The sequence below is a fragment of the Phascolarctos cinereus genome, unplaced genomic scaffold (genome assembly GCF_003287225.1).
Source record: "Phascolarctos cinereus isolate Bilbo 61053 unplaced genomic scaffold, phaCin_HiC Scaffold_7;HRSCAF=346, whole genome shotgun sequence".
NCBI classification, from domain to species: domain Eukaryota; kingdom Metazoa; phylum Chordata; class Mammalia; order Diprotodontia; family Phascolarctidae; genus Phascolarctos; species Phascolarctos cinereus.
The window spans coordinates 167,210,237-167,233,771 of NW_027556180.1; the positions used below are offsets into that span (position 1 = coordinate 167,210,237).

At 36.3% G+C, this 23,535-nt stretch overlaps 1 protein-coding gene across 5 annotated transcripts in view; it reads left to right on the forward strand.

Moving 5' to 3' along the window:
- The window catches only part of ARHGEF7 (Rho guanine nucleotide exchange factor 7), a 310,976-nt gene that overhangs the window by 106,902 nt on the left and 180,539 nt on the right, over positions 1 to 23,535 (forward strand). For 4 of the 5 annotated variants that reach the window (XM_078147326.1, XM_020965124.2, XM_020965122.2 and 1 more), the window contains exon 3: positions 12,400 to 12,484. In XM_078147326.1, the coding sequence (XP_078003452.1) occupies positions 12,400 to 12,484 (85 nt within the window). Of the gene's footprint in view, positions 1 to 9,716; positions 9,789 to 12,399; positions 12,485 to 23,535 lie in introns of those variants that run through there. The other variant, XM_020965125.2, reaches the window with a different exon arrangement.

The window sequence follows — 23,535 nt, forward strand, 5'->3', positions numbered from 1 at the left end:
ACTAGAAAAAAAAGAATAAAAAAGTGTGTGCTTTAAATAAAAATAAAATTAATAGAGAACCACCAGTTTTCTTTATTGTAAACCATTTTTGGTTATTACTAAGGATATAACCAGTTAGATTTCTTGCTGTCATCTGGGGTTGTGATCCTACTTTTAAGGCCACTGTAGTTATAGTCTACTGCCTGCAAGCCCAGCTGGCGAGCCTGCTGTTATTGGGGCTGCCAGTGCATCCTGATGTCTTGGCTGCCTTGGGCTGCTCTGTCTGGATTTTATAATTATATATTATTTACATAGCATCACAAGTACACATAGGTGAAGCGTGCCAAACAAATAACAGATTCCCACTCTGAAAACTAGCATTCTAGAAGGCACCAGCTATTTAAGGACCATGTGGTTCTAAACAGGAACTGAGCAGAGCAGTTTTGGGTGAAGTGCTTCACATGTAAGCAAGAACAGATAGGTCCTGGTCCAGGTCCAGGTCAAAAGTGGACTGTACAGAGGTGCTAAAGGGAATAAGCGGTACAGCTCAGTCGGGCAATAAAAAGAGATCCTGGGAGTAATGTAGGCTGCATCTCTCTCCTCTTTGCCCTTTTCACTTCCTTTTCCCCCACAGCCCTCCACTTTTTGGTCTTCCTCCAAAACCTTGACTGAAAGATTTGTTATTACGTGTGTGTGTGCTGGGGGTAGGGGGGAGAGAAGTTAGGGCTTTCATGGTTTTGTTAGTAATTTAGTGTTGTAGGAGGTAGATTGCTTCAGAAGCAGCTGTTTTATGACTAAGAATTTATTATAGAAGCCTCATCAATATTATAGGATAATATAATCTCATTGGAATGAGAGTGAACTAGGCATGGTATGAACTGGAATCTTGCGGACAGAGAGATGAATGGTAGGATAGCGCCTGCTGTGGTGGAAAAGTCAAGCTTCTATATTTTGCTTATGCGGCAACAGTAACGTCTATGTGTGTTTTATTTGCTCAGACTTAGGTATGTATAATCTCCACTAAAGTTATATTGTGATGCCACATTGTGGGATGGAAACGACTCCTGAGTTCTTGAAGATTACGCTCTTGAAAGTACAGCCCCTGATAGGTCCATCCTAGCTAAAGAAGCTCTGATTATGAGCTCAGAGATGGACTGTATGTATTTGATCTAATCACTGGCCTAGATAAGGTCAGAGAGCCTTATCATCACAGTCTTCAGAATGGACAATTATTTAGACATCTCTCAAGAAGGCTAGTTTACTAAGACATAAAGGAGTTGCAATATATGGTGGTAGAAGAACTTACTTTGAAGAAATACCAGGTTCTTGAAGTATTCATATGTATATGTGTTTTTTGTATGTGTGTGTCGCTGTACACACTTCTTGGTGATTGTAGTGTGAAATCTTAAACTGTTAGTCTGGCATTCCAGCTTTGTAGTCTGGTCCCAATCAGATTTACTTTATTCTTACATTTCATCAATTTATTTCAAGCCTTTATCATCTGAAACACACACACATACACATACATGAGTTTCTCTTAACTTAGGTAGACTTGTCAGCTGATGTAACTCATATGATCTGTCTCTGGGCCTATATTCAGTACCCCTCTAGTTTGGAAGAACTTGCCAGATTTTAGACTCTGCTGTGATAACTTTCAAACTTACCTGCCTGTTAACAATGAGGATATATATAAAGATAAGTTTGTGTACACAATGAGGCAGTCAAATATAATACAAGCATTACTATTGCAATATAAGCAAAGTATACCACCTGGGTCTTTACAGTTTGAGTAGGCTGTGTATTTACTACTTATCCCTCTGTCAGTGAATTCCCATTCACACCCTAACTAACCCAGTCTCATTCCAGTGGAATTTTATATTTTTCCCTCCATATCACCAGATCACTGAGGATTTGATGCTGCGTTTTCCCTTGTAAAACATTTGCTTCTGCATTTGTGAATGAATGTGTGTAGGTATTACATTCGGGCAATATCGATATAGAGAGCCTAGGTTCACTTCAAGAACACTGAAATAAGAACTGGAAAAGACCTTAGGAGTTGAGTACAACCACTTAATTTTATAGAGGAGGAATAGGAGCTTTGGAGCTATTATTAATAATTAGCATTGTGACCTTGGGCAAGTTACTTAATTTTTCTGGACCTCAGTTTGATTATCTATAAAATAAAATTAGTCTAGGGATCTAGTCCAATAATTCTCTCTGAAGCTCTTTACTCAGAGAGAAAATTGTTTTGGGTGGAGTCTTAGTAATCTAGAAAATGAGGTCTGAGAACAAGACAGATACCTGGATATCAGTAATCTCATTCTTTGAATTTGACGAAGGTAAATTAAGTTAGTTTTGAATTTGTGGTAGTGGTCAAAAATGATCTGAGAATACTTGCCTTTGTTTACAATTTGGACTCTGAAGTCCTAGTTGGTAATTTTTCCATTTTTGTCACCACTGATCACTTTATCAGTCTGTCAGCCAGTAAATGTTTATTAAGCACCTTCTAGGTGTAGTGTGCTGGAGATAACAAAGAAAGGTAAAGATAGTTTCTGCCCTCCAAGAGCTCACAGTCTGTTGGGCAAGACACCGTGCAAGATAAATTGGAAATACTTGGGAGAAGGAAAGCACTAGAACTAAGAGAGATTGGGAAGGACTTCCTGTAAAAGGTAGGTTTTCTACTGGGATTTATTTGAAGGAAGCCAGAGAAAACTAGGGGGCTTAGGCAAGGAGGGAGAGCATTTCAGGAATGGGGGACCACCAGTGAAAATGCCCAGAACTGGAGATAGAATCATCTTGTTTGAGGAGCAGCAAGGAGGCCAATGTCATTTGATGGAAGTTTGCAGTGGGGGATTTGGGGATGTGTGAAGTATAAGAAGACAAAAGGATGGTGGGGTAGCAGGTTATAAAGGGCTTTAAATGCCAGAGGATTGTATGTTTGATCCTGGAGGTGATTGGGAACAACTAGAATTGACTAAGTAGGGGAGTGTGACATGGTCATATCTGAAGATCACTTTGACAGCTTAGTGGAGGATGGACTGAAGTGGGTAGAGACTTGTGGCCAGGATACCAACCAGCAGGCTATTACAATAGTGGCAACGTCAGAAGACAGAAGGGAATGAATGTAAGAGATGTTACAAGGGAAAAAAATCTATAGCCCTTTGACTACAGATTAGTTATGGAGAATGAGAGACTGAGGAATCTAGGATGACACATAGGTGTGAGCCTGGATGACTGGGAGGATGGTGATGTGTCCTCAGTAGTTAATAGGGAATTTTGGAAATGAGGAGGGTTTGGGAAGAAGGAGAATGAGTTCAGTTTTAGATATGATGAATTTAAAATGTTTACAGGATATCTGGTTTGAGATATTTAATAGGCAGTTGGAGATATGAGACCAGAGCTCATCAGAGAGGTTAGGACTAGATAAGTAGATTTGAGAATCAGTTCCATAGAGATGATTGAATTCATGGGAAATGATGAGATAACCAAGTGAAATAGTATACAGGGAGAAGAGAAAAGGATCCAGAATAGAGCTGTGGGCATGAGATGTTTAACTATGAATTACTTTTCCTTTCTAAAATACTGTCTGTGCCTAAATTCTTCATTTCTCCCTCCACAAATCTCTATAATTCTTCCCTGGCTTTCCATTCTTTTGTTAGAAATGCTTTCCTGTTTTCATACTTGTTTTTGTGATTGCTGGCTGAGTCCCTCTGTTCTCTTCCCATTCTGATTGACATTTCTTTGGGTCATAGGTCTAGAGCTGAAAAGTTCTGTGGAGACCATCTAGTCTAACCCTTTCATTTCATAGCTGATGAAACTTAGGGCCCAGTGAGATTTAGTGACTAGGCCATTTAGTTTTCTAGGCCAAAAAAGTAGTTAGTGGCAGAGTGATGATCCATCCCAGGTCCTCTGACAAAAATTTAGCACCTTTTCCAGTGTGTCACTCTTGGTTCTCAATTCTTTAACTTACTCCCTGTTCAGGCTCTCTAGTACTTAGTAGTCTTCTGTGTATTTTATATAGAGAATGATTATTCTAATATTTGAGGATTCTATTGAATAGTGGTAGGGATTTAGAGTCTAGAAAGCCTGTTACCCCTTGTCTTTTCATCTTTTCTTTACTTTATCTAATAAATTTAAAAAATAACAAGAATTTGAAATTATATTTTCTTCTTTTGTATTCTCCATATTTAGCTATATTCTCAAAGAAATAATAGTTTTCAGTATAGATTATGGATTTTCTCTGAGTTGAACACAAGTTGCTTCTAGTTTTTTACTATTAAGAATGTTTTCTCATCTATAAAATGACGTGGTTCAATTAGATTTCTAAAGCTCCCTTTTTATTGTCAAATTCTATTACTTTTTAAATTGTACTTTCTTTTCAGTGAATTGGCTCTTCCAGAATCTGATGTCTTATTAAGATTGAACAACTTTGTAGCCTTAAAGCAACTTAAAGACAACAAGCTAACACGTTTTAACGTATTTGACACCTCATTTTCTGAAACTCCATCTTCCTAATGACTCTCTGTTCCTTTAAAATTTTTGTTTAATTATGTATTCGATGCCTTTGATACCTTATAATAACTTAAGCTTTATTGGTTTCTTTCCAGCAATTTATTTATTATAGATATAATTTGGTAAGATGATTTATTTCTAATCTAAACAGGTATCTCATATTGAGGTAAGAACATGCTTTGCTGCTGGATCTACTAAACATTTGTGCAGAATTCCAAAAGAAATATCCTGGTAAACCATGTTTCCGTTTATTATGGAAGAATTATTGCTAAATCTATCCAAGCTATTTAATCATAATACAATTTTTAAAACTTTCTAATACTCTAAATACTTTATTTTTTCCAATTACATGTAAAAAGATTAACATTTGTTTTTTAAAATGTTGAATTTCAAGTTCTCTCTTTTTTCTCACCGCTTCTTGAGAAGGCAAGCTGTTTGAGATAGGTTCAACATGTATAGTCATGCAAAGCATATTTCCATATTAGTCATGTTGTGAAGGGACACAGGCCAAAAAAACTCCGAGAAAAATAAAGTTTAGAAAAAAAGTATGCTTTGATCTGCATTCAGATTCCATCAGTTCTTTCTTTGGATGTGGATCGCATTTTTCATCAGAAGTCCTTTAGAATTGTCTGGATCATTGTATTCCGAGAATAGCTAAGTCATTCATCATACAATATTGCTATTACACTGTACACAGTGTTATCCTGTTATGCTCATTTTACTTTGAATCAGTTCATGTAAGTCTTTGCTGGTTTTTTTTGAAATCATTGTGCACCATAGTATTCCATCATAAACATATACCACAACTTGTCTTACCCTTCCCCAGTTGATGGACATCCCCTTACTTTCCAGTTCTTGCCACCACAAAAAGAGCTGCTGTAAATATTTTTGTACATATAGATATAGTCCTCCTCCTCTTCTTTTTTTAAAAATTTCTTTGGGATAAAAAACTAGTAGTGGTATTGCTGGGTCAAAGGGTATGCATGATTTTATAGCCTTTTGGGCATAATTCAAATTGCTCTCCAGAATGGTTGGATCAGTTCACAACTCCACCAACAGTGCATTAGTGTCCCAGTTTTCCCACACCATAATATTATTTTTAAGACATTTATGTGGTGCATGTATACTTTTTTGAGGTGTATGTGATTTTGAACAGTGCTTCAGTATTATTAGTTGAGATGTTTTGGTTAGGATTGTAAGTCTTTTAAAAGGGAAGTTTTATAGTTGGGTGAATTTTTATATTCTACTGATGTTGCTATTTTTCATGTGTGGGTAGCATCCATCAAGTTATGGCCAGAGCACAATTTTTGATATAACTGAAAGATGCTATGATTTTCCTGAGATTTTGAACTTTTATGATTGTATTTATGGATATTTCTTTTTTTCAGAAAAACCTAACGTTGCATCCTATTTTTATCACCATTGTTAGAGGAATGGTTCCATGGAAAGAGCATTGGATTTGGAGTCAGTAGTTTTGAGTTTGAATCTCACCTCTGCCACTTAATATCTTGTGTGTCCTTGAGCAAGTCACTTAATCTCTATGACCTATACTTTTTCTAACTTGAGATTTTAGATTTTAGATTTTAAAACACTTCTAAAATCTCTTCCAGCTCTATATCTATATTGCTGTGTTTATTCTTTTGTGTGTGTGTGTGTGTGTGTGTGTGTGTGTGTGTGTGTGCGCGCGCGCGCGCGCATATAGTTGCAAGTGGAGGAGATGAATTTCTAATAATTGACAGAATTATTTTAGAAAAGATAGAAATGTTATCTCTGAAGGTTTATGTTATTTTCTTGAGGCCAACTTGTATTTTGTGGTGAAAAAGGAAAAAAGAAATAAAGGCGGCAACCCTGTTTTTTTTTTTTTTTTGGTTCTACTATTTTTTTTTTGTTCCCTCACATTTTGAAAGGGTTCTCTTCATTTAATTCTCTTTCAAAAGGGACTCCAAATGCTTTCTAATTATTGTTATATCTTTCTGTAAAGAACTTTGAAATCAGTCCACACTTACACTAGTACAGAATTAAGAAAAAAAATTTATCTTTTTCTTATGTTGACCTTTTCCTTTTTTTGTATTCCCAAAGCATTTGATATATAGTTTGTACTTAATTATTGTAAGCTTATTTTTATTCTCTCAAAAAAAGTAGTTTTTAGACTTTTTTCGCTGATGCAGTCCTTCATTTTAAATTACTTCATTGCAACCCAAGTAGTAAAAAGTACTATAAAACTGATTTGAGGAATAGAACATATAACTTACTTAATGAGAAGAATGTGCTTATTTGTTTCATTCTGTGTTTTCTATCAGTCAGTCATCAGTTATGTATTAAGTTCCTTCTAAGTGCTAGGAATTGGAAGTAAAAAATGAATCAGCTTTTCCTTGAAAAATTTGTATTTTATTGGGAACATGTTTGATTTTTTGGCTTACGTTGTGAGCTACTTATTTCACAGCAGTTTTCATTTTTCCCTTTTTATTTACATAAACTAGTGGTTTGAGAGATTGTTTTAGTTTGTAGCTTTTTAAAAATGAATTTTTATTCACATCTTTTTTCTTATCACCTAAATTTCTCAATGTAATCCTCTTCCAGCTCCTTCTGAAGGTCAGTCTCTTAGAATAAAGAATTACAAAAAAGGGGAAAAGTTTAGCAAAATCAATTTGTTGAAAAGGTCTGACGTTATATTTTATTTTCCATACCCATATGCCTGCACCTTTGCTCATTTTCAGTTAAAAAATATATGGTATTTTATACATTTGCCGTTTTGTTTGTGTTTTTAATTTTGGTGAAGTCATACAATTATTTAAAAAAGATTCAACATAACACAGCCAGGATGGTGAAAGACCTTGATATTATGCCATCTGATGATAAGTTGAGAGATTTAGGGATGTTTAGTCAAGAGAAGGCTAGACTTCTAGGGGGAGACATGATAGTTGTCTTCAAGTCTTTGAGAAGTTATGCCCTGGAATAGGTTTTAGTGCTGTCATTCTGTGCCCTGACAGAAACAGGAATGCTGAATGGGAAGGTTATAGAGAGGCAAATTTCATTTTGATCTAGGGAGAAGCTTCTTGTCAGAGCTATGTGAAGGTGAAATATGAGTACCTTGGAAGGTAGCATGTTCCCCATCTTTGGAGTTCCTCAAGCAAAGGCTGGATTACTACCTTTTCTTAGATACATTTGTAAAGCAGAGGCTTCTTACTCAAGTACTGGTTGGATAAATGGTCTATTAAGTTCCTTCTGAATTTGAGAGTCAGGGATTCTGTGGTAGAGACCCAGGCCAGGCATGGTTACACTGGGAAAAGGAGAGGGAATTAGAAGTCCCCAGATCCCAAGTAAATGAGGAATTTTATGTAGGCTGGTGAAGCTTAAGGAAAAAGTAAGAGAAAGAAAAGGAAGCCTTTAGTAAATGGTTGGTTGGGGGAAGCAGTGACTTACATTAAAAGCTAGTGACCTTAATATATGTCCCTCTGGACCCATCATTTCCCAAGAAATAGGTCTACAAGCTGTTGCTTTGCACTCGTGCTGAATGGGCTAGTAGTGGGAACAGGGGAGGATAAATAGCTTTCCTTTCTGACTCATTTGAGCCTCACCTTGAAATGACTAAGGCAGGTTAGCCTTTAGGCTAGTTTGTAGATTAGTATGATGTGAAGGGCAGCAACTAGGCCACCACACCACCATTTCCCCATCTCTCACTCTGCCCCCCCCCCCCAAGTTTGACTCCCATCTGCTCACATAAGCTTGAAATTCCTATAAGATAACTTAGGGCCTCTGATTCCACAAATAAACATTTTTAACAATGAAATTGTCAGTATATCTGGAATAACCAGATTAACTTTGTTATGAATGAGCTTCAAAGTGGAAAAGACCATTTCAAGTCCTCCTGTTTGGAGAGAGAGAATGGGAATCCAGAAGGCAGTAGAACTGCTGCAGCTGAATGAGGGGCATGGGGAATGAGAAGGAGAAAGTGAGTAATAGAGGAGCTGGTGACCCAGGACACAAACATCACAATTTTGTCCCTGGCAAGGATTGTTTCTCTTTCTCTATGTGCTTAGTATTTCATGGTCTAGGCATAGAATAGTTCCCTTAGCAGGAGCTTCAGTCATCTGCCACTGTGGTTTTTAGTAATATTGAATTTTTTAATTCTGTGTCTTTCTTACCTGGTAGGCACTACTGCTTCTAAGGAAATAAAGGGAGGAAAGTGTATCCCAAATATTAATGCAATGTTTTAAGAGCCATATTTAATGGGCTAACTTTCTGGATGGTTATATTTTACTGACCTTTTAAACAATTCTACTCCTTTATTTGACCTAAATGTATAGTAGTGCCAGAGGTAACTAGAAGGTATTATAATTTCATAAGTGCATAGGTGCTTTTGAGCTTAGGTCATGGTGGGTCATTACTTATCCTTTTGTGAATCTTACAAGTCTCTTGTTTTCCTCCTGCATCTATGTTGTTATGTAGTCCTATTCTTACTAACTAGTAGATGGGTATTAGTTGTGTGTGGGGGGAGGGGATTAACATAGCAACAGAGTTTCATAGTAACTTCATTACTATGTTAGAGCAATCTGAAGAATAAAGAATGACTTCTGACTTCCTCTTCCTGCCCTTTTTCTTTCTTTTTTTAAAAAATACCCCCCCCCCAACCTCCACAGCGGTCATTGATTTTCTCTCTTTTCCACTTCCCTCTCCCAGAAAACTCGTGTAACACAAATATTCTTGTTCTTCTTAGCCACCCATGGTATTTGGGTGAAATTAAGGTGTGTTCATAAATTCTACTTAAAAATACAATACTTTTTATTAGAAGCTATTGAGTAAAAAACATCATAGTGTATTAAATGTGAATTTAATTCACCAACATAAATTTACTAAAGAGGTATTCATCTAAGTGAAATTAAAAGTTTTTTAAAAGACTTATCTTGTAATAAGTTCATTGTAATAAATTCCTCTATTCCCTGAAATTTTTTTGATTCCTGTCTTTAATAGATTTCTACTTAAGCAAGTGTTTTACTATTTTCCAGTAGAAGATCACTTAATAGCGCTAATTATTAAATTTTCTTTTTGGTCTATAGAAAACATTTCATTGTCTAGTTTCCTGTTAAGTAATACCGGTGATATGTGTATATTCACTGAAGTTCTGACATCATATTGGAGCCCATTGGTAGATAATTTCAACCAATCACATGGTGCTTAGTATCCAAGTAGGAAAGAGGAATAGTTCTGGAACAACAGGAAACCTTGTATTTTTAACATCCTGTTATTTTTGCATTTAACTGGTCTGGTGAAGTGCTGCCTTTTTCTCCACAATGAAGGTTAGTTAAAATTTGTCTGTACTTTATTTCAAACTTGCAAGTTTTAGAATTAGACTGAGTATATGCACCATCTAGGAGGCATTAGCTAATACAATTGCTTTATTTAACTAATAAGGAAGCTGAGGCCCAGAGGGTGAGGGAAAAAAAACCCTTAAAAAACCAAACACAAAATTAAGCAAACAAATATATATTACAATATTTATTAACTTTGGATCACTCTTTGGGTCAAATATTTTTTTCCTCTGAAGTAGGATTTGCTTTAAGTTATAGATTTTTAGAACTTTTGAAATTATCTCCTCTTACCAGATGTTATGAAGCCTGTCTGATTTCTGTGGCAGTTCCTATTATAGAGGGGATCTTAATTTCTGCCTCTATAGGATCATACTTGAATTTTAGTATTCATTTTAAAAGCTGCATTACTAAATATGTAGAGTTTCCACAAATAGACCAAATCTCTAAAGATTTTTTTCTTTGTTGCCTTTCATTTTTGCTATTAACTTTTATTAATTCTGAGTAAATGGATACTTTAGAAACTTTTATGTATTAAAATGTAGTACACAGTTAAAATAGCTAGCTTTTACTTTAACTTGCTTTAAGTAGTTTCTCAACTTTTTTTCTTCCTTATTTATCATTGTCATTAAATTATATTTTATATAATTTAGAAAGAAGCCGGAAGGTGTAGTGGGTAGAGTGGACCTTAGAGCCCACTGACCAAGTACTGGTTGTGTAGCATTGGTCAACTTTCTGAGATTGTTAAGTTGTAGGGAAGATTCTGATCTGTATTGGTGAGAGGGAATTTCCTCACATGGGAGTTATTTATATCAGTGGAATTATAGGTCCAGAGTTGTCTTTTCATTAATGCTGGATGCACAAGACCAAAAAGCAAGTGGTTTTTCAGAGCTAAAATACTTAACTAAAATCAGAACTCTTTTCTCCCCTTCCTGCAATTTTGACACATTATTTAAATGAATTTTCCCCCTGGACCTCTTACAAAAGATGTTGTTTAATTTCAATTAAAATTTGAGTGCTTGCAAAGTTCATGGTGCTAAGGGAAGATGAGATGGAGAGGTTTGGAAGATGAAGATTCAGAGCAATGAAAACAAGGGATGTTTCTGTTCTTAGAGTTGTAGCCAGGACACAAATAATAGGTATAGTGTTTTTTATATACATATATACATACATATATATATACATACATATATATATATATGTATATATATAAACACTGATGAGACAATTTATATTGACTATGAAAGTATTACTTAGTATAGACTGTTCAATAAATGGAAATGTTTACTGAGTGCCTGCTAATATTCAGAAGAACATACCTATTAGATTATTCACATTTTTTTCCACAGAGAAATCCTACGTTTAAAAAAAAATCATAGTTTTAATCCTTAAGTAACCTTACTTGTTCCAGTGCAGTATTTTTCTCTATGTTTTGTGCCTTTGAGCGGGATGTTTGATGTTATATTAGATTTTTTTGGACTTTTTTGATAAGCATTGGATTAAGGGTTATATTTCATTCTTATTATGTTTGGACTAAAGTATGGAAATATTTCAGCTCTAAACCTGTGATCCTGTGACTTGATATCTTCTGCATTAGCCAAATGGTGGACTTGATTTTTACCATTTCTAGCACTGACACATTTCCTTGAAGTGACCAACCTCAGTTATTTGTATGTTTTTGGACATTTCTATGTAGGGAAAAATACATCCTCAGACATAATTTTGGTCTAACTTTTAGTATTCGTATTCTGTACAAAAGTTAGAAATACTACTTAGAAGTATGTGTTTATGGAATGGATAATTAGGTAACCCACTTAGAGTGCATCACAAAATGGTGAGGGTACAACTAGGAAGAATTTTTAATATCACTTTTTAATAGATGTACATATCTTTAATACCAGCTGAATCACTCCTTATCACATTTATTTTGTCATAAATTAGCTTACTTATGTAACAATAAGCACCCAAAGCCTCTTGGAAACACTAAGGCACCAGGAGTTCAATTTTCAAATTTTGCTTAGGGATGTATAAGTGCCTTGTTGAATCTCTGCCTCTTGACTACTGAACAGTAGTTTTCCATTCTGAATACCTCTTTTTGTCCTTCTCCTGCCTTTTATATTCATCTGTGAACTCTAGTGGTATAGTGTTTTACCACTGTTAACTCTGGAATGGTCTGCTATTTTACCTCTTGTCCCCTTAAGAGGAAAAGGAGCCTCATCCTCTGACCTATACCTTTTCCCTTGTTGAACTTCTCCAGGCTAGATTCCAGATACTCTTCACTAATCTAACAACAGGAGGAAAACAAAACTTTATTGTTGTTATTGAACATTTATTGAATGCAGTGCAGAGGAACAAGACCTGAGCCTCAGGTTAAAAGACAGCAGAGCATGAGGGATGGTTGCTGATACTTTGGAAATTTGAGCCAGAGCTATGAGGATGGAGCTGGTATTCAAAGAAATGAGGGAGTTCCTATTGGTTCTTGTTTCTCTATTTTTATAACCTTAGATATATCCTTGTGTCATTTGTATAGTTGATCATGTAATTTAGCTTGGAAAAACCTGAAATTTGACTAATTTTACCTTTTATTCCTTCTCCTTTTCAGACATTTGATGCAAATGATCTTTATCAGGGACAGAACTTTAACAAGGTTCTCAGCTCTTTAGTCACTCTAAATAAAGTCACAGCAGGTAAGATTTTGTTCTGCTTCATTGAATTCTAGTTGGGGAGGGGGAAGGAAGAAGGTGACCTGGCATTATTATTTTCAAGAGTGTTTCAGTACAGAGCACTTTTATTTACTGGTAATAGAGAAAAGTAAACATTTTTCGGTTTGTTATTTTAAGATTAAGATTTTAAGATTTAAGATGTCCTTTCTTTACATTTACTTTGACTGATTCCTGTGTTTTATTGTTTTTTATTATTGCGGGGAAATTTCTTCTCTTGAGTTTAGCACATCTTCACTCTGATATCTTAAGATTTCGGTACAGTTTTCTCATCTTAAAAATAGCAGACTTGGTGTCAAAAGATCTAGGGGTTTCTTGAGACATAGATTAACAAGGAACTTTCTCCTGATTTTCTCTTAAAGAGTTTGTGTTGATTTAGCCTGCCCAAATATCTAGTTAGCATTGTGGTACTAATTCAGATTAGTGGGTACAGTGCTTTAATATTTAAGGATCTGAGACTTCCTTCTATCTAATCATTCAGTCAGTAAGCATTTATTTATTTATTTGTTGATTCATTCATTTTTAGCAGTGGGGTTAAGTGACTTGCCCAGGGTCACACAGCTAGTACGTGTCAAGTGTATGGTCTGAGGCTGGATTTGAACTCAGGTTTTCTGCCGGTGCTCTATCCATTGCACCACCTAGCTGCCCCTAGTAAGCATTTATTAAGAGCCTACTGTGTACCAGACATTGTATTATGGGTTGAGGACACAGATACAAAAATAAATAAGTACTAAGTAAAACCATACCTGCTGTCAAGCAGCTTATGTTCTTTTGGCAGATAACAACTACTCACTGTCACCACACTTGTACTGAAGGGCTTTTTACTTAGGACCTGCCAGGGCCTGTTATCCACATATATAGAATATAGTTATTCAGATGGTATCATGACCAAGGAAAGTAGCTTTGGGAATAGTACCCCAGAATACATATGCTTTTTCAGAATCATGCCAGCTATAAGGGTACCTGAAGCACATGATCCCTAACCCCATTTATAGCTAAGTGGAAACATCCTACTCCTATACTTGTGTACTGGGACTGGTGGGACTATCTTTACAACTCTAAGCCTTTAGAAGTGATGAGACATTCTACTCTTGATTTTATTCCTGGAAAATGCCTGTGAATCCTATTTTGAAATTGGCTGTAGGGCTCAAAAAGAAAAGATTCTAGAGGCTGGTTTTATTTACCTTTCAGTCTTAATTTTTGCTTTGTGGGAAATTTAATAGGCTATCAAAATAAGAGATTTAGCAATAGGATGCCTTTGATAGCGTTTGGATATCTAGATTTTTTTGGTCTTTTCTTAACTTCTTCATCCTTCAGCCATAGGGTACTAGGTTCATTTATAAATATGTGTATATGTTATGTCCATATAACACACACGCATGCACTATGAGATTATGACACCAGTTATAGGATTATTAAGAATCCATGTAATGAGAGAGTGAACTAGGGTTATTATTAAGAATGAAAAGGAATACATTTAAAAGATATTGCCAAGGTAAAATAAAAAGAACCTAGCAATTTATTTATTAGGTGTGGATAGATGAGAGAGGGGAGAATAAAAGATAACTAATGTGACAAGCATGGTAAATAATATTTAAGCTGCTGATCCTTACTTCAGGGGTCCCCACAATATGACTCCAACTGATCTTTACATTCCTATATAATCCTATTCCTTGGCCTGTACTTTAAATTCTCATCAAACTCGACTATAAAAATGGAGTAATCAGGATGATGCTTGTGCTTGTTGAGTTTGAAATGATGGTGTGATGGTATGCTTTGGTGAGATCCCAAACTTTTAGCTCCCCTGAGTTGACTGTGGTGAAGCTTCCAGGTGGCCTACCATAGTGTTGGACTCACATGTCCTGTTGGATCGATCATCTGCATCTGCTTTAGTCTTCTTTATCTGATTATGTATGCTAAATTCCTAGTTGGCTAGTGCTGCCACCCACCTCTGGTAGTAGCATCTAACTTGACACTGGTCACCTAATTAAAAAAAAAATTATTTTTTATTATGAACTTAAACACCAGCAAACTTTAATATCACAGAATTCAAAGAAAAACACAAAAAGGATTATGAAACCATAAATTTTTGTGACATGCCAACTTATTTTTTTAAAGTTTATATTAAAGTTAATGTGGTATTTATAAAATTTCCCTGTTTGTTGGGAAGCAAGAGTTTGGCACTCCACCCTTGTTGTTTAGTTGTGTCCAACTCTTTGTGACTCCTCTCTTAGGGTTTTTCTTGGTAAAGATATTGGAATAGTTTGCAGTTTCCTTCTCCAGCTCATTTTACAGATAAGAAACTGAGGCCCACAGGATTAAATGACTTTCCAAGAGTCACATAGCTAGTAAGTATTTGAAGCCAGATTTGAACTCATGAAGATGAGTATTCTTGGTTCCAAGCCCAGTGCTCTCTATCCATTGCTCTATCTAGCTGCCTCTTTAAAAGTATATATTAAATTTAATATGGTAGTTACAAAATTTCCCTGCTTGTGTCTTGTTCTGACCATTTCTTTATTTTTTAGTGTTTGATATTCTTTTTGTATCTCTTTCACTTTCCAGTCTTCACTCTCTTCTTTGGCCCTGTCCCAGAAACTCTTCCTTGTAACAATTAAGTGTTTGTGTGTGACACTGGACAAGTCATTTATAACCTCTTTGAGCCTTAGTTTCTTCTCCTTTAAAATTGGGCTAATAATGCCTGAAGTGTCTTCTTCACAAGATTGTTGTGAGAATCAAACGAGATGATGAATTTGAAGCTTTTTGTAAAATTTCAATGACTATTTTGGCTATTATTATTGAAGGCAGGAGAATGGTAAGATAGTGATTAAGGCATGCATTTCCCTGGTGAATGATTTGTAGAAAAGTAGAGCTAGATGTTGAAAGATCTAAGGAATTTAAGGAACTGAGAGGGCAGGATTTTGGAAGGTTAACATCATTGTAGATATTGAAGCCTCTAAGGTCTGATGTAAGATGAAGGGATCAAGGACAGGTTTGGAAGCTGGGTTCCAAAAACATAGAAAGGTAGGAGAACACCTAGGAGATTTTTAGGTGACAGTGCCAGATTGGTAAAGAAGAGCATTGTTGAGTGAAATAAGCTTCAAAGCTGGAGATTGGTTGCATAGCAGTGGACCTGAAGTGATAACAGATCAAGGAATACACTTCTTCCCAGACTTTCTGATATGGGGGAAGTGGTAAAAAAGAGCAGCTAGACCTGAAAGGGGTATTAAAGATGTAGAGCGCTCAGGGAAAATCCAGGTTTTTATTAATTCAGTGAGGAAGAAAGACTAAGAGAAAGAACTCTAGAATGGAGAGAGGGAGTGAGGCATAGTGGAGAGGGTCAGAAGATGCATAGCTCGTAGCTCTATACCTGAAATGACCTCAGAGACCATTTGCTTCTGAGCCTCTCATTTTACAAATTAGGCATTCGAAACCCAGGGAAGCAACTAGCTCTTTAAAATTATAAGTATTTTAATTGCCAGAGGAAGACTGAGTTTCAAATCTTGTCTCTGTCATCATTTATGAAACCTCGGGTAAATCATTCTCTGGGTCTTAGTTCCTTCATAATGAAGAGGTTTTGCTAGATGGCATAAAAGGATACTTATTTATGATCCTATAATCTTCTAAGTATGGTAAAAATATAAGAAAGGAGCAGGCAGAGGAAGCTAGTGACTAGAGAGGCTTTCTAGAAGTTTTCATTGTAAAGCTCTAAACTCTATAAACAAACATACAGTATTGATATTGACAGATTGGTAATTAAAGGCATAGTTAGGCATCTGTATAGAGATGAAAGTAAAAATAGAAGTAATGCCACTTCCTATATTTTAAATTGTCCAAATTGTTAAGATTGAAATACAGGGTAATAAATTTTGCATGTGTACACATTTCTTATTCATTTATGAAATACATTTAAAAGACACTTAAAGGTTCAAATATTCCTGGAAGTGTTAAAAATTTATGTAACCAGTTTTTTTTTATCTATGATATAGATAGGAAGATTATAGATAGAGAAAATCCATAAATACATTTTTATTCTCACAATTCTACCTTCTCCAAACCTATCAAAGCTGTTATGAAGAAAAACTGAGGAATTTTAATTCCACCTCCGTTACCTTTCCTTCAAGGTGATAGTATATGTATGATAGTATAGTAGTTAGGAAATATGAGAAGAAAGAGGTTTCAGCTGCAAACTATGTCATTTGAGCCAGAATGATCAAGCCCATACTGTAATTTATAAATAAATAATGAAAAATGAGGGGAACTGGTATCAGGTACCTTTTGAGCACATATCACTATCATTTCTACCTTCCTCTAGTAAAAGAATCTCTTTTATATAGTCCTATTGTGATTGTTATTTTGTGATATTTAAGGAATCAGCATGGCTTTGTGCAAAGATTTAGCTTTATTTTTACTTGTAAATTTTTTTTTAAAATAACATTTTGTTTTTCCCCATGTAAAGTAAAATTTTAATATTTAGTTTTTAAAAATTTTGAGTTCCAAATTATCCCTCTCCCTTTCTTATCCCCCCCTTCCTGATAACGGCAAGGAATTTGATATAGGTTATATATGTGCAATAGTATAAAACATATTTTCATGTTAGTCATGTTGTAAAAGAAAACACAGATCCAAAGGAAAAAAATGAAAAAAAAAACCGTGAAAAATAGTATGCTTCAATCTGTATTCAGCTTCCATCAGTTCTTTCTCTGGAGGTGGATAGCATTTTTTTTTATCATAAGTCCTTTGGAATTGTCTTGGATTATTGTATTGCTGAGAATAGCGAAGCCATTCACAATTGATCATCTTAAAATTTTTCTGTTACTGTGTACAATGTTCTCCTGGATCTGGTCACTTCACTTCGTGTCAGTTGATGTCTTTCCAGGTTTTTCTAAAATTAGCCAGCTCATCATTTCTTATACACAGTAGTATTTCAGTACAATCTTATACCACAACTTGTTCAGCCCTTCCCCAGTTGATGGGCATCCCCTTAATTTCCAATTGTTTGCCACCACGAAAAGAGCTGCTATAAATATTTTTGTACAAATAGGTACTTTTCCTTTTCCTTCCCCCCCCCCCCTTTGGGTTGTAGACCTAGTAGTGGTATTGCTGGATCAAAGGGTATGCATAGTTTGTAGCCCTTTGGGCATAGTTCCAAATTGCTTTCCAGAATGATTGGATCAGTTCACAACTCCATCAATGGTGCATGAGTGTACTAGTTTCCTTGTATCCCCACCAACATTTATAATTTTCCTTTTCTGTCATATTAGCCAATCTTATAGGTGTGAGGTGGCTCTTCAAAGTTCTTTTAATTTGCATTTGATTTAGAGCATTTTTTCATATAACTATTGATAACTTTGATTTCTTCTGAAAACTGCCTTTTGACCAATTATCAGTTGGGGAATGACTTGTGTTCTTATAAATTTGACTTAGTTCTCTATATATTTGAGAAATGAAGACTTCATCACAGAACCCTGTAAAAATTGTTTCCCAGGGCAGCTAGGTGGCACAGTGGGTAGAGCACTGGCCCTGGAGTCAGGAGGACCTGAGTTCAAATGTGGCCTCAGACACATAACATTTACTAGCTATGTGACTGGGTAAGTCACTTAACCCCAATTGCCTCTCGTGCCCCTCCTCCCCCCACAGCCAAAAAAAAAAATGTTTCCTAGCTTTCTGCTTTCCTTCTAATCTTGGTTGCATTGGTTTTGTTTGTGCAAAAAAAATTTTAAATTTAATACAATCAAGGTTATCCATTTTACATTTTGTAATGCTCTCTATCTCTAGTTTGGTCCTAAATTCTTCCCTTTTCCATGAATCTGACAGGTCAACTATTCCTTTCTCTCCCAATTTGCTTATGGTTTTATCCTTTATATTTAAAACATTTTTACCTTAAAATCAAAGATAAAAAATTTTGACCTTAACTCAATACAAGCTCAATATGATATAACATGTTGGTCTTTGTTCAGTTTCTACCATGCTGTTTTCCAGTTTTCCTAGAAGTTTTTGTCAAGTAGTGAATTCTTGTCCCAAAAGCTGAGGTCTTTGGGTTTATCAAGCACTATGGTCGTTACTACTGTGTCTTGTGTACTTAATCTAGCCAGTGCTGGATGGTTTTAATGATTACTGCTTTATAATGCATTTTCAGAGCTGGTATGGCTTTGCTACCTTCTTCCACTTTTTTTTTTTTTCGTGAATTCCCTTGATATCCTTGACCTTGTGTTCTCTCTTTTAAATTTTGTTATCTATATTTTTTAGTTCTATAAAATAATGTTTTGGTAGCTTGATTGGTATGGCACTGAACAAGTAAATTAATTTAGGTAGAATTCTTATTTTCATTATATTGGCTTGGCCTACCCATGAGCAATTAATATTTTCTCCGTATTTTAGATCTGACTTAATTTGTGTGAAAAGTGTTTTGTAATTGTGTTCATATAATTCCTGAGTTTGTCTTGACAGGTAGACACCCAAATATTTTGTATTGTCTACATTTATTTTAAAAGGAATTTCTCTCTCTGTCACGTGCTGCTGGATTTTGTGGCAATTTATCGAAATGCTGATGATTTATGTGGGTTTATTTTATGTCCTGCAACTTTGCTGAAGTTGTTAATTATTTCAACTAGATTTTTAGTTGATTCTTCAAATATAGCATATCATTTACAAAGAGTGATAGTTTTGTTTCCTCATTGCCTACTCTAATTTTTTCAATTTCTTTTTTTCCCCTTCTTATTGCTATAGCTAACATTTCTGGTACAATATTGAATAATAGTTGTGATAATGGGCATTCTTGCTTCACCCCAGATCTTATTGGGAAGGCTTCTAATTTGTCCCTGTTACAGCTAATGCTTGCTAATGGTTTTAGATAGATACTGCTTATCATTTTAAGGAATGGTCCTTTTATTCCTATGCTCTCTAGTGTTTTAATAGGAATTTACAAGATATGTTCCTGGCCAGAATCCTGTCTCCAGTGTCTGAAGACCTTTTTGCTTATCTCCCTCTGCTGACTGGGGCTGGAAAATGATTCACTGTGATTTTTTTCTTGAATTTCTCTATTAAGATTCAGTATGGTGCATTTTCTTCAACTTTTTGGTGGAGTTGTTGAGAGTGGGGAGCTGCTATTCTAGTACCTTGATTCTGCCTCCAGGCCTCAACATTTTAAAGTGGTCATACAGTCTTTACTTGAAGACCACCAGTAATAGGAAATTCTTTACCTTTTGAATCAACCCATTCTGCTTTTGGGCAGCTCTCATTGTTGGGTTTTTTTTTTATTTTCAATATAAATTTATTTATTTTTAGTTTTCAACGTTCACTTCCACAAGTTTTTGAGTTCCAAATTTTCACCCCATCTCACCCCTCCCCCCACCCCAAGATGGCATGCATTCTGAATATCCCTTCCTCTAGTCTGTCCTCTCTTCTATCTCTCCCCCCTTCTCTGATCCCCTTCCCCTTCTATTTTCCTGTAGGGCAGGATAGACTTCTGTACCCCATTTCCTGTATTTCTTATTTCCCAGTAGCATGTGAAAACATTTTTTTTAAACATATGTCTTTAAAACTTTACGTTTCAAATTTTCTCTCTTCCTCCCTCATCACCCACCCTCATTGAAAAGGCAAGCAACTCAATATAGGTTATACATGTGCAGTTATGCAAAACATTTCCATAGGAGACATGTTGTGAAAAACTAACTCTATTTCCCTTAATCCTATCCTCCCATTTATTCTATTCTTTCTTGCCCTGTCCCTCAGAAGTATTTACTTCTGATTACCCCCTTTCCCAGTCTGCCCTCCTCTCTTGTCCCCTTCTCCCCCTATTTTCCTGTAGGGTAAGACAGATTTCTATACCCAATTGAATGTGTATGTTATTCCCTCCTTAAGCCAAATCCTATGAGAATAAGATTCACTCATTCCCTTTCACCTTCCCTGTTTCCCCTCCATTGTATGAGACTTTTCTTTCTTTTTTTTTGTGAGATCATTTACCCCATTCTACCTCTCCCTTTCTTCTTCTCCGAGTATCATCCTCTCTCATCCCTTAATTTTATTCTCCAGATATGACCCCTTAATCTTCAACTCACCCTGTGCCTCTATCTATCTATCTTCTATCTATCTATCTATACATACATACATATAATTTTTTTCCTCCAACTACCCTAATACTGACAAAGGTCTCATGAGTTATAAATATCATCTTTCCATGCAGGAATGTAAACAGTTCAATTTTAATAAGTCTCTTATGACTTCTCTTTCCTGTTTACCTCTTCATGTTCCACTTAGTCCTGTATTTGAAAGTCAAATTTTCTATTCAGCTCTGGTCTTTTCATCAAGGAATGCTTGAAAGTCCTCTATTTCACTGAATGACCATTTTTCCCCTGAAGTTATACTCAGTTTTGCTGGGTAGGTGATTCTTGGTTGTAATCCTATCTCCTTTGCCCTCCGGAATATTATATTCCATGCCCTGTGGTCCTTTAATATAGAAGCTGCTAAATCTTGTGTTATCCTGATTGTGTTTCCACAGTACTTGAATTGTTTCCTTCTGGCAGCTTGTAATATTTTCTCCTTGACCTGGGAACTCTGGAATTTGGCTATAATATTCCTAGGAGTTTTCCTTTGGGGATCTCTTTCAGGAGGAGATCTGTGGATTCTTTCAATTTCTATTTTGCCCTCTGGTTCTAATATATCAGGGCAGTTTTCCTTGATAATTTCTTGAAAGATGATGTCTAGGCTCTTTTTTTGATCATGGCTTTCAGATAGTCCAATAATTTTTAAATTCTCTCTCCTGGATCTATTTTCCAGGTCAGTTGTTTTTCCAATGAGATATTTCACATTGTTTTCTAATTTTTCATTCTTTTGGATTTGTTTTACAGTGTCTTAATTTCTCATAAAGTCACTAGCTTCCAATTGCTCTATTTTAATTTTTAAGGAAGTATTTTCTTCAGTAATCTTTTGGACTTCCCTTTCCATTTGGCCAATTTTTCTTTTTAGGGCATTTTTCTCATTGGCTTTTTGGACCTCTTTTGCCATTTGGGTTAGGCTATTTTTAAGGTGTTATTTTCCTCAGTATTTTTTTTTTGGGGGGGTCTCCTTTAGCAAGCTGTTGACTTTTTTTTTTGTGATTTCCTGTATCACTCTCATTTCTCTTTCCAGTTTTTCCTCTACTTCCCTTACTTGCTTCTCAAAATCCCTTTTGAGCTCCTCCAAGGCCTGGGACTGATTCATATTTTTCTTGGAGGCTTTGGATGTAGGAGCTTTGACTTTATTGTCTTCTTCTGGTTGTACATTTTGATCTTCTTTTTCACCAAAGTGAGATAATATAGTCTAACTCTATTTGCGCTGCTCGCTCATGATCCCGGCCCGTTACTTGAGTTTAAACTCTTCGTTAAGGTTAAGAGTCTGCTTCTAATGTGGAGAATGTACTGTCCCAAGCTTCGGGGGTTTATACAGCTGTTTTCAGAGATACTTGTAGGGACCTGTAAATTTTCAGCTCTTCCAAGGTGGTATAAGGGGCGAGGTGTTTACTCACTTCCTGGCCTGTGACCACAAGTACTCCTTTCTGTCCTTCAACTGTAAGGAGGGGTTCCTCTTCAGAGCCACTACAAGCTCCACCACACCAGTGCTCCTTCTCACCCCAGCAGTGCTGCCCAGAACTGTGACCCAGATCCAAACATGGGCAAAGCAAGAGATTCCTGCCTCAGCACTGGCAAAGAGATCCCTGCAATCCCTCTCTGATCAGCCACTGGATTCCCACTCAGTCTATGGGCCGGCGGCTCGGGAAGCAGCTGCCCTCCCCAGGGCCGCTCTTGGGGAATGGAGCTGAGACCCCGCCTTCCTGTCTCAGCACCACAGAAACAGAGTTTTCCCACTGACCTTCTAAGTTGTCTTTGGCATTTGTGGATTGAGAAGTCTGGAAACCTCCACAGCTGCCTGCAATTCAGTCCTGTGAGACCTGCTCCAGGTTCACTGTGGCCTGCGTGCCCCATGCCGCGCTGTGCTGCACTCCCAGCCCAGCGCGATACACCTTTCTGATCAACCATCCAGGTTGTCTTGGGCTGGAAATTTTTTTCACTCTGTATTTTTGTGGGTTCTGCTGCTTCAGAATTTGTTTAGAGCCATTTTTTATGAGTATCTGAAGGGGTTTGGGGGAGAGCTCAAGCAAGTCACTGCTTTCAGTCTGCCATCTTGGCTCCGCCCTCTCTCAGCAGCTCTCATTGTTAAGGACCTTTTCCTGGAATCAGGCAACAAATATTTATTAGTAAGCTAGGCAGTGAGGGTACAGAGGTAAAAATGAAACTATCTGCCCTCAAAGAGCTTATCCTGTACTGGGGAGACAATATACATAAATATGTATATGCCAAGTAATTAGAGGGCCTTTTTTGTGGAGAGGAGGGGGACACTTGCATCTGAGGAATAGGAAAAGGCATCAGGTAGAAGGTGGAGCTGGACTCTTGAGAAACAGTATAGTATTCTGGAAGTAGTGCTGGACTTGGACTTCAGAAAACTATCTGATAGTAAGCTGTATGACCATGACTAAGTCACTTAAATTCTTTGAACTTCAGTTTCCTCAGTTTTAAAATGGGGGACAATGGTATCTGTTGCACCTACTGCTCAGGGCTATTCTGAGGCTCAGGACCTGTCAAAATGAGTCTAATATGTTTTCCATGTGATAATCCTTCAAATACATGAGGATAGTTATCATCCATTTCCAACTCTTTCTGAGGAACTCCTCCCCTCCCCTTGTTTGTTTGTTTTTTTTCCTCTTCAAGCTAAAGATTTCCATCAACTCATTCTCTAATGGCATGGTTTGTTGTAATCTTGCCATTTTCAACCAACCTACCTACCAGTCAACAAGTATTTATCAGTTTATTTATCAGTGCCTTTAAGAATAAAGAGACAGAAAGTGAAAGAAAGGAGCTCTCAGAGGAGTTTACATTCTTTTTTTTTTCTTGGGGGGGGGAATGACATGTACAGACATTTTGTATTTGAATAATATGTACAAAATAAATGCAAGTTTTGGAGTGGGAAGGCAGTAATAGGTAGGG